The 12,164-nt window shown below is 38.2% G+C and overlaps 1 protein-coding gene across 2 annotated transcripts in view; it reads right to left on the bottom strand.

Annotated features, from left to right (window-relative positions):
- Positions 1-12,164, bottom strand: part of chchd6a (coiled-coil-helix-coiled-coil-helix domain containing 6a) — a 38,756-nt gene that overhangs the window by 21,775 nt on the left and 4,817 nt on the right. For both annotated transcript variants that reach the window (XM_061768329.1, XM_061768334.1), the window contains exons 4-5: positions 11,851-11,989; positions 142-225 (exon numbers count right to left, since the gene is read on the bottom strand). In XM_061768329.1, coding sequence (XP_061624313.1) covers positions 142-225; positions 11,851-11,989 — 223 coding nt within the window. The remainder of the gene's footprint in view (positions 1-141; positions 226-11,850; positions 11,990-12,164) is intronic.

Raw genomic sequence — 12,164 nt, 5'->3', positions numbered from 1 at the left:
TGCAGAAACATCCATTGTGTGTGTTTGTTTTAACAGAATTTTTTTTTTTTTCCACTGAATATACATAGCGGTTCACAATTTAGCCTCTGCTGCTACAGAGATTGTAAAAGTGACACCTTTGAATATTGTGTGTTTGTTTACCCTCTTCTCCAGTAGTGCCACCTGCTCCTTATAGAAAGCATCCAACGCTTTCAGTCGTAACTCTTTCTTCTGAAGCTCTTGACTCTGCGAGAGTGTACGCACGCACACACATACAAACACACACACACACACACACACACAAATGCGGATTAAAAACATGGCGTTACAAGGTGGATTTGTCAGGTCTACAGTATCCTTAATTAACAAGTTCAAACAAAACCCAAAGTCTCGATATGAAAAATGTTCTTCAGAGTTAACAGTTTGATTAGAAGTATGAAACTGTGAAAACTGAAAAAGTATAATGAAATGCTGTTTTGAGTGTAATGATCTTTCTATCGTGCATTGTAATTCATTGCGCTGATTATTGGGATGCAGTCATCATGCTTTCTAAGGGTGAAAATAAAGAGAAACTGCTGACTCTCGCACTTTGTAACGTCAGATTTCTTTTTAGTATCATGAAGGGCCTGATGTACTAAGATCCCAAATAGCGGGGACTAAATTGCGTGTTCACAATGGAATATTTGGGAGAGCACCACAAGAGCAAAATAACATTAGAAGTGATGGAATTGTAAGCATTACTGGAAGACAAACAAACATTACAGAGTTACAGAAAAGAAAATTATTGCTCTGTTAATCTTTGTGAAGCCAGCTGCGACATGAATAAATGCCATGTTGTTTGATTTAACTGATCCGGAGTGCTAATCCTCCATAACATTGTGTTTTAAACTCAGGGCAGCACACCCCAAAAACTGCTCAGGTGGTGGGCAAAACCAGACCATTGTCACATTGCGCTGAAATGACCCAGATGCAATGAAATGTAGAATTGAAGAATTTTGTCAGAGGTGACTGCCCTTAGATCAATCAGAAGCTTAAAAAAAACTGCATTGCTCAATTGACAAAATGTTATGATATCTATTTATTTTTGGGGCTTTCTGGCGTTTTAAAAAATCTTGACATAAGCGGGAAAGATCCGTTCTCCCTTTTGCCTCTAATTTCGCCTGTGCCCCCTCATCATGGGTTAGCAAAGCAATGCCATTCGCACTTGCATTTCAGACAAGGTATTTAAAGATGCAAAATCAGCCATCACAAATCCTCTCGGGGTTGATAAATCACATTGCAAACTCCTCCCAGAAAGCGAGAAATGAACAATGTGTGCGCCCGGTTCGTCAGCCTTCAAATCTGCTTGCGAGAGCAATCAAGTTTGCACCTGGATTTACACACGCAAACCTTTAGTAAATCAGACTGTACATATTTTTAGGTGCTTTGTTTGTGTATGTATAGCCCAACTGCAAAATGGTCAGTAGTAGAAAAACCTCAGTCACTTATATCAAGAGGTTCCTCTTAGTCGTAAAATAATGTAAAGTATTTTATTCTGTACATGTTGTACATATAATGTATTTAAAACAGTCCATGTTGTTTAGGTATAGATTGTTCATTCAGAATTTAGTACAGTAAATGAGTTTTTTAGAGTGGACAAGCAACCAATGAAACAAAATGAATTAAAACCTGCATATGTCACATTGAAAAAGGGACATTTACCCGGTTCCAATTAAGCAACAGACTTTGCCTTTAATGGTTTGCGCAAAAACAATACCTTTAGGTTTATCCCTGGAAAGAACAGTAACATTTGATCTAACCTTTGTAAACTATATCACAACATCCATGTGCGTGCCCTGATTTTTTTAAGGTAGGACTCACAGCACTGTGTAAGTATCAGGCTGCAGAAACACACATAGACACACTAGGAGGAAGATTCATCATAATTATCAGGGCTGCTGAACACCAAATCAAATCAGATATGTGTAGCATAAACAAACTGAGGCAAGGAGGAAAAAAAAGATTCAGATGTAGTTTATGCGTCACAGTCAAGCTGCAGCGGGTATACGTGAAAAATAGGGATTAAATGAGTTTGTGCGTCAGTTCAATATTAAAGATGGGAGTTTATGCTTGGAAAGTTTGAGTTACAAGAGAGTGCCTTCAAATAAAAGTAAGCACACTTGCTCTTCCTATTTGTATGCCGACTGTGTTTGTCCAGATTTAATTTGCAGCCAGAGAGGAAAATGAGAGCGAATCATACGACTCCCCTGTTGTCCCTGCAGGGGTATGCAAGTCTACGCTAGATAAGAGGCAACCAGGCAAGACTCAACACACACCACACCACATCACATTGCACACAAGTCAAAAGACCCCCAAATAGTGACACATTGTGTTTTAAGGAGGAGGAAAGGATTTAGACAAACTACTGTCCATGGGAATAACTTAACTGCAATCGAGGGTTGAATATCACTGAAACTACAGTACATTGCTATAGCAAAATGCAGGTTAACCTTAGTGTTGAAAGAGCAAAATATGTATGGTGTGATGTCTGGATCCTTTAAATACATATGCCTCTTAAGGTCATGCATTTCGGAATTCAAGCTTTTTTTTCGACAAAAGATATTTGGAGTCGAACAACAGTTCCCGTGTCTAAATATATAGCCAAGAGCTCAACAGAAAGTTGACTGAAGCGATGCGACGGTGCCAAGTCACGTAAGAATATCACTCTATGGTGTACAAGTGCAATTTTGACAGAGTCCATACAAACAATGAATGCAGAACTTGCAATGTGATATGAGTAAAAAAAGAAATCTGAATATCCACTTCCTCCTTCCCAGCGGGCAGTGTGTGTACCCTGTATGGTCTTACCATCTGATAAAAGCAGCAGTCTGTTTGCCCGTTTCCCCCGTTCTCCCCCTTCTCATTACTTACTCCGCTGGGTTTATTTACCACATAGCTTCCAGCAAGACAATAAATTAGCACTCAATAATAATTGGACTGGTAATTACGACCAGGCAGCTACAAAGCGATGGAAGAAGGACAATCGGGGCCATTCATTTTTTTTACTATTATTATTTACGGCTCCTCTTTTTGTCATTAATAGTTTGACCCATTATACAATGACTGCTCCCCCAGGACAATAATGCACTTTAAATATGAGTGCAAATTGTCTCAATAAAGAATCTGCTAAAAGCTTTGCTTCTTTTTATCATGTCTGGTACTCAGAACATCTGCGGCGTTTTAATAATTACAAATTATTGCCAAGAGTAAGATAATGGCGCCATAATCTCAGTTTGCTTGTTTAAGTTTTAATGACGTAATGCAGTGCTCTGGTACCATGATATGAAGGATATCTGATTTTTAGCGCAAACTAAACGTGGCTAAAGGTACCGTACAGCATACATTTTGAGGTCTACGGATGGCCAACAATGTATAACAACAAATATTAATAATTAAAGCTCCAAGCAGCGACAATTCACTCACTTTTTCCGGAACCCTCGAAATGATAACTGGTGTCAGGGGATAAACATTTGTCAAATTTTTCAGGGGGCACTTTGGAGTGAGTTTTGTGGGGTTGGTATTTGGGACCCTCAAAAGAAGACACATTTTCACCAGCATATGTTCACTTTCCAAAAACGGCGAGTTTTGGCGAATGTTGAGGCACCCCCATAAAGAATAAAAGTTTGGACCCTTTGCACTGCCTTGTGCTCAGGCCTTAATTACAGTTGTGTTCAATGTAGAGAGAGAATGTTAGAATTTGCTATACAGACAATGCTTAAAGCAGGGTATCTGCACATTTAAGCCATATTTAAAACTTCGCTTTTAAGGGCATTTCAATCAAATTTCAGACCTCTCATTCACTAGCTAAGACCACTAGGAATTGGCGATAGAGTCCGAAATTTTGCAATATTTTTAAAATACCACACTCTTGTATTTAATGAAACATTTTAACAGTAATTGCACCTTCCAAGGAGCAGCACTACAGAAATATACAATCTCTACACTTAACAAAATGAAACAAACTATGGCTGCAACTAACGATTATTAATCGACTAATGTGTCGATTATCTCCTTTTTTTTTCCGATTTTATCGATGAATCGGAGTAAAAACACATTGAAATTTTCATCCCTTTATTCAAAAACAGGGCATTATTTCAGTGTAGAAAATGCACAAAAATAAACTGCTTATGATTGATTATGATGTCAGAAAATAGGTTAAATGGCTTTAATTCTTTTCCAAAGTATAAAGATGGTTGCAAATGTTTTATTTTGATAAAACACAAAGATAATCAGGCTGTTTTACTCTTATAACAGTAAGCTGCTTTATTATAATGACTATCATTACTGATAATTACTTTTGAGAGGCTGAAATTCAGAGGATTTGGACAATTTTAAGTTAAACAAGGTCTCTGAACGATGAATCGATTATCAACAATCATTGTTAATTAATTTGAGATTAAATGAGTTGGCGATTAACCATTACACCTTTACATGAAGCATTTCTCTTTTCCAAAAGAAATCTAGTATTGAAATAGCATTTTCTGTGTGTGCCACTTTGAAGATGTTAGAATTTTGCTTTTAAGCATTAGTGGAATTTTTAAGGACGATTAAGTGCTTTTTCGGGATAATTACGGTCTTGATTTCAGAAGTAATTGCAGTTTTCAGGTAGCAGCATTAACGGAAATCTACCTGACCTGAACTCCCAATGAAACATTAAATATTTTTCTTTTCTTTCCAAAAGAAATACAGTATAGCAATAGCATAGCATTCCATCTTTGACATTTTTAAGACGTTTGAATTCTGTGTTTTGGCATTCGTGTCATTTTTTAAGGATGTTTAAAGCCAGAATTTTTGGAAGCAACTGCTGCCTTCAGGTAGCAGCACTAGCAAAATCTACCGTTTCTACATTCAACAAATAAAATGAAATGAAACTATTAAACATTTCTCTTTCCACATATCCAAAAGGAAATCTAGAAATATCATGTTCTGACTGACATTTGAATTTTGCATTTAAGTATTAGCATTACTTTTAATAATAATTATGGCCTTAATTTGGGGGGAAATTTTTTTTTTTTTTTTTTTAAATTAAATTAAGACTTTCTATGATCGGAGGACATCTTGTGGAAGACAAAATAATGATTACATTTGGATATCAGACAGAAGTGTTAAAATTAAGAAATTGCTCTCTCTGTAACTAACGCTGATCAATTAGTGTAACAAGTCAAACGCTAACCTGGTTAGATCTTCACTTATTACATGGCGTTGGCACGATGCTTGTTATAGAGCTGCCATCTGCACACACGCATGCACACTTCGAGCGTAATATCTTAACATGCAGAACCATATCAGTTCCTGCAGATTACAATTACCGATACAGGTGTTGTCTTATCAGCACCTCAGCCTCTTCCTCTCCTGTCTGCTTCTTTGTTCACAGTTTTCCCCTCCACTATAGCCTCTGTTATCTCCCCAACGCTCTCATTTTTCTTCCCAGTGCTTCATATCTTTTTCCTCTATCTTTGTAAGTCTTTCTCTCGTATTTACCCGTTGTTTCTCCCTCATTCCATCTGGTCTTTCCTGCTACTTTATTTCCTTGGTGATTGTACCTAAATGGAATAAAACCTATACTTAAGGCGCCAAATAACATGTTAAATTTAAAGCATGAGCCAGCATACTCTTCCAGCAATAACCCTTGCCTGAAGATTGGAAAATCTATTGAAATTCAAGAGAACGCACACATTTAACTTGTTTTCACTCATTTCAATTGCTTAAATTCACAGAGATGCAATATGTCTGACTAAATAAGCAGTTGGAGGAGTACATGATAAAACATGGGGCAATTCACCAGCTAATATGTAGCACGGTAATGAAGCTCGTCCCCATCTGCATCCGTTCGCTTTTCTCAGAGCGGGTACGCAGCGGTTTCTTTCACACCCATTACCAAAGTCTGAATGTACTCCCCGAGTCTGATAGATGCGACGTTGCTGCCGGATCTCCAGCTGACGACATGTCATTAAGTGTAAACAAGGCAGGTAGGTGAGTGCAATCAAAGAAAACATCTGGATCAATTTACCAGTGCAGCTTCACTAACAGATTGACGGACAAGAGAGAAAGTTAAACGTTCATATTCATTAAAACAGAAGCCTCTGATCTAAGACATGCCGTGTCCCAATTCATCACCAGGTGCAGCCGCTTCAATAAAATAGATGCCTCCTGTTTCCCTTTTGACATGTGATGTGACATGTGAGAAGTTCTCAACACACTTCGCCTGCACACCAGACATGGCATCTGTAGAGCTGAAGTTAACTCTGGTAGTGGTGTTGCATGCAGCAAGGAGAATGCCAAGGCGAACACTGCTAAACATTTCTACATTGAACCAAAATAATTAGCGACTGGAATAAAACAAGACAATCTGATATATATATATATATATATATCTTAAAAAATCGGTTACAAGTTATTTCAGTGATGATTGTCTTGATTACTACATTAGAATCAAGTCTCCCACGTCATTGTGTCACTCTGCATCTAGTTTCTAAAGCCAAAATGATAACAAGGGTCATAGTTGTTAGAGAGATTAGGTAGATTGGATTATCACGGGGCTAAGCAAACATTTGTCCGTGGATATCCAAAAGAGAATTTCACACTTGGTATTTAACTTAATATTCCGCATGTCGAACAAGACGAAAGCAGGAGCAGAAGACATCCATCCATACACCCATGCATAAATCCATTTGGCTCATCCTGCTCAGGGTCAATTGTGTGTGTCTTGTGTGTGTGTGTCTGGGGCGGTTGGGGAGGGTCTGTCCTCACTGACAATGTGCGAGAATTATAGATAGATAGTCGAAGGGCTGACACATAGAGACTATTAACCATTCAGTCCTACAGACAAATAAACCAAACATGCATGTTTTCAAACTGTGGGAGTAAATATCCAGATAGAGCCCACATCAGCGTAATGGGAAACTACAAACTCCACACTGAAAGACATGAACCTTTTTTGCCATGAGGCGACAGTACAAAAACCACTGCGGCATCAGTCACTGACAAAACTTTTACTCTGTCAGGGATGGCTTTGTTGCCATCTAGTGTCACCTACAAGGAAGTGGCGAGTTCACCAGTTTATAAGCAAAAACAGTGATTAATTTGGTTTACTTTTGGTTACTCTGTTTCCCATTTCGATGGTGGGATACAGTATAGGTCCCGATCCAACCCATTTATTATGAACCAATGGTTAAGGAACTGCTGTGCACATCTTGACTTGTGATGGGCAGTGTGTTGCACGCAATGAGATAGATACACACTTTCAGTAAAAAAGAAAGCAGAAGAAGTCACGATCAAATATTGTTATTATCAGAGGCGGGTAGTAACGTGCTACATTTACTCATGTAACATTTTGGATAAATTGTACTGAGATTACTTTCAACGAACCATACTTTTTACTTTTACTTGAGTAATTAATTAAAGAAGAATCAGTACTTTACCTCCATTATAATTACTACTTTTATTTATCAAATATTGCGTGCGCGATCTATTTTTAGACGTCATTTTCGACGTCCGCATAGGGCGCCACTGCGCCCAATACGACGTGATCACCAGCGTCAGTTGTCTCCAATTTACCGATCAGACAACACAAGGCCGTCACATGACCGCACACAACCCCTTCGTGGGCCAATCAAAGTGACAGCCGTGCGAGTGTTTACAGACTCTGAAAAACACTCATGTGGCGTAGTCTTAAATTGTGACTGCCCAAACGTGGATGTTATTTCAGCCCACTTCTAACTTGAGAAAACACCTTGCGGTAAGGTACAAATGTTTCTCTCGCACACACACGCGCAGGTACGCACACACAAACACACACTGTCAATAAGTCTGGTCAGGAAACAGCTTCTTCATGAAGTCATTTAAGTGAATAATGTTTCTGTGGGGCAGAATGCATGTGTTGTTGGTTTTTGGGCAGTTTAAAATTGAAATGGTAGCAGTTGTGTATGGATTCTCATTATTCTTTTATTTTATTTGATGTTCATTCTCTGATTTTTTATTTTTTTTTTTTTAATCAGAGGTTACTCACGAGTTACTCTTTTTTGACAAAGTACTTTCTTACGCAAGTAAATATTTGGAGGACTACTTTTTAGTTTTACTTGAGTCATATTATTCTAAAGTAACAGTACTCTTACTTGAGTATAATATTTGGCTACTCTACGCACCTCTGGTTATTGAAGCTCGTTTTTCACAGTTTCAAGAATATATGCCTGAGAGTATTGTTAGATTATCTGTTTGTATGTGTTTATACAGTGTGTGTGGACCAACACTCATTACTTTAAGAGCTATAAGTGGCCCAAGTGCAATGCTAACTTTCGCTAGCTCGTCAATGGTGTTTTTCATTCATTGTGTTAGCGATTTTTGTCAACAAAAACGAAGAAAGACACAAATCCTTTGATATATGTGAACATTCAATAGGTGTCATTTTGTTATGTCTGGTCGATGTGAACTTCAACTGGATTGTCAATAAACGACTTTAAGCAAGCAACATTCACTCTTACTCCTTGCTACTATAATGGAATCTGTTTTTGTGATCACGTGAGCCCTGCATGCCATCCCAGCGCTGCTGGATAGAAGTGGAATGGACTGCTTGTATAAGCGTGGTAAAATCGGATACATCTTAGATCCAGTCCGAGCCGATCCTTGTTTTCTGGCAGACATCGGACCGATTTCCGATCTCAAAGATCAGATCGGGACACCCCATATTCATTCTTTGAACTTTACTTTGACCAAGTTAATTGTAAAGAAATTGTTGGATTTCTTTTTTTTTTTACTGTGATTTCACATTCAAAGTAAAAACAACAAGAGGTGATGCATCGCAAACATTTTAATCTAATAATGCAGCTCCTACAGTATATGTATGTTCTTCAGCTGAAATTCTGCAAATGAATGTGCAACATTTGCAAATACTTTCATGTAGTTAGTTACAGTATATGTATGTTCTTCAGCTAAAATCCTGAAAATGAATGTGCAACATTTGAAAATATTTTTTATCTAGTTAGCAGATGACAGGAGTTTAGAGTTAATACAGGAAACCGTTGACTTCAAATTCTGCAGGACACAACCACAGTCCACTTACAATTAAATAAATATTGTAGTCAAGGTGGCCGAGAGGTTAAGGCGTTAGGACTCGCGAGCCAATGGATTCCCTGCAGTTTTGAATCTTTTTCATGACGAATTACAGCAGCCATGTCTGAGTGCTGAAGAACAAGGTTATCATTTCCCTGCCTAAAACACTACGTGAACAAAAAGTGAGTCATTATTGTGTAGCTTGTTTTTAAAAAAATAAAATAAAAAGTGTTGCTTCTCATTTCTTCTTTGTGAATCAGGACAAAAAGATGTAGGAATTACCTATGCCTAACATTTTTTCTTCTTCAGTTGTGAGCAGGATTAAAAACTAAAATGACTTAATGGGGGCATGGAACACGGAGGAGCCCATTACATTTTGGTGAGGCAGGAATTTTGTGTTCTTAAATTTGTCAGTGAGTAATTGCATACATTTTAAAGACAGAATTCAAGCATGTATATTGCTGGCGTCGACCGAAGTCGCCTATGACAAAATTTGGTCATTTTAATATTTTTCCACAAATCGACACTGTTGGTCAGTCCCCACGTGGGTATGTCAATGTGTAAAGTGTTGAAAATGGTATGCTCTCTTTGACAATGCAATGTGAATGGCTCAACAAACATGCCTTTTTTGGGGTTTCCTGAAAAGTGATTCGATGCGAGGTTTCCCCCCCCCCCCAATACCAGCGATATGCAAGGATAGGTTTGACAAAGTAATGACAATGTACAATTAACAGTTAAACCCATACAAATCGATAGAATTCCTAAATATCAATTGATCATTTATCAATTATTACTTCAGCATTGAAACCAAAATATAGTGGATCTTTACATAATTCAGATATAAATATATATATTTAAAAAAACAACAACAATAAATTTAAAACAATCTCCTGGGCTTGTAGGAACTGGAATTAATCTTTAATTCGTCACGTGACAGCCAAGCTTAATTATGATGAACTAAAAACCATTGTTGAATCACATACAGTGCATCTACCCCTGTCCTAAATATTATTAAACAACAATAAGGCATGTCGATGCGTTCATAATTGACCATTATGTTAAAATAATCACACATTAAAAAAAGCAATTAAAAAGGTAAAAGCAATGCACCTTTACCTGCTTGAGCATTCACAGCGTGTGAATGCTGAGCCACTACGGTCTCTTGACGCGATAATAGGAAAATAATCTAATTTGAGTTCCAAGTGAGTGAGCGCAAAGCTGGCACACACTTGAATTGCATGTGCATATAAGTATTCATAGCACAGGAGAGAGTAATTACAAGGCGCCTTTGGCATCAGCACGTCCAGTCTTGTTGGACCAGTTGTTGTGCTCGCTATGTCCCTCTAGTGACTTTCTATTAACAGCGGGAGAATGCTGGAGTGAAGATAAGGCATCCACTACAGCATGCCTTATCAAAGGGAGGGAAGCAGGTGCGAGAGGAGAAGAGTCACATGAAATAGGCCACAGCTGGCGTGTAAAACAAGGTCTCGTTTCTCCTTCCAACCAAACCACCGCCACACCACTCCTATCTCTGACTCCAGGAAACTCTCGGGTGCAATTTACCACTTGCACTGGCGCTGATAATGCAGTCTCCAGAGCAGGAGGCACGCGGCGATCGGTTGGGATGGAAAGGGTTAAAGACTGGAAGCGAATACAGTAAAGGGGAAGGTGGGAGTGAACTACAGCAGAATGCAAGGAAAGAGCAGAAACTGTGAAGCAGGTTGCCGATGCAAGGAGGGAAGATGGGTGGAAATGATGAAAAGAGGGGAAGGAGGCAGAAAGGGGATTTAAACGGAATTACAAAATGTAACCCAGAGCGTCACCTTGGGCAAGTGTCAAAATCTCCAAAAAGGAGATTGAAAAGAAATCAATTCCAGGACCACATCAGTTCTACATGCCACTAACATGAATAAATTGACTATTAAAAAATACAAATTTATACCAAATCTATCAGTAATCAATAAATAATACAAACTAAACCGCATGAACATCATTTCATGGTGTTATCCATCCCCAATAAGATATTGCCAAAGATGGCCGTAGCTTTCAAACATAAACAACTCAAATTCCATAATAGTTATATTGCACAGGGGGCATTGCAGACTGTCACCATAGTATTTACAGTAGTAATGGGATTAATATGCTTTTAGCTAGGATTTTTTTTTTTTACATGAAATGAGAAGGAAATAATTAAATGAAATGAAGTCTTTATATATATATATATATATATATATATATATATATATATATGAATAATAGTGCGCTAATTTCTTGACATGGTGAATTTGAAGCTATAATCATCATGATTATATGTTTTAAAAACAATATGTCACTCTGTGTGTAGTGGATCAGCAGAAAATACAGGAGTTTCACTTTTTGTAATTGAATTACTGAAAGAAATGTTGTTTTCCACGATATTCAAATGTATTGAGATGCGCCTTGATGATTTTACCAGGCTTGGTGGTTGCTGGGATTGACGGAATTTTTTTATGCGCAAGCTGTTTTTTCAAAAATCAAAGTGCTAAAATGCAATGCACCACTACACAATCAGTGACTTTTTTTTTTTCTTTCAATGTCGGACTTATTTCTAAACAGGTGACTGTTGCAGTTCTTTGGTCCATAGTGAGCCCTGGTGGTTTTACAACGACCAAATACAATGCACTCCATTTTTTCCCCCCAATTCAGTTAAGGGATACATTTTGATGACTTCAGTTAGGGCCACAATCATAAAATAACTGTGTGTGTGTTGTGTGTGCAATTGTCCGTGTGTGTGTGCTTATATACCAACTGTTTGGCCTTCTCAGCCTCCTGGCGTGTCTGTTGTCTGTCCCGACTAATTGCCTTAATCATCTCCTCCTTCCCTTTCTCTGCCTCTCTTTTCTGGTCCAACTCCTCCCTCAGTATGCTATGCTGGCGATCAGTCCTGGAAAAAAGACATGCATAATCATGCTTTCATTGCCCGCTGGCCCCCTATAAAGTCTGATTGCCAGTGCCTTCCTGCTGCAAAATACAACGCCTCCAACATTGGCTTCCTCAAGAGGGCAGCATAGACCACATGGCAGATTGTGTACGTGACAGCATTTCAAAGCCAAACATTT

This window comes from Phyllopteryx taeniolatus, chromosome 1 (assembly GCF_024500385.1).
Source record: "Phyllopteryx taeniolatus isolate TA_2022b chromosome 1, UOR_Ptae_1.2, whole genome shotgun sequence".
NCBI classification, from domain to species: Eukaryota; Metazoa; Chordata; class Actinopteri; order Syngnathiformes; family Syngnathidae; genus Phyllopteryx; species Phyllopteryx taeniolatus.
The sequence above is the reverse complement of the archived record's forward strand: the minus strand, read 5'-3'. Positions and strand labels throughout refer to the sequence as shown.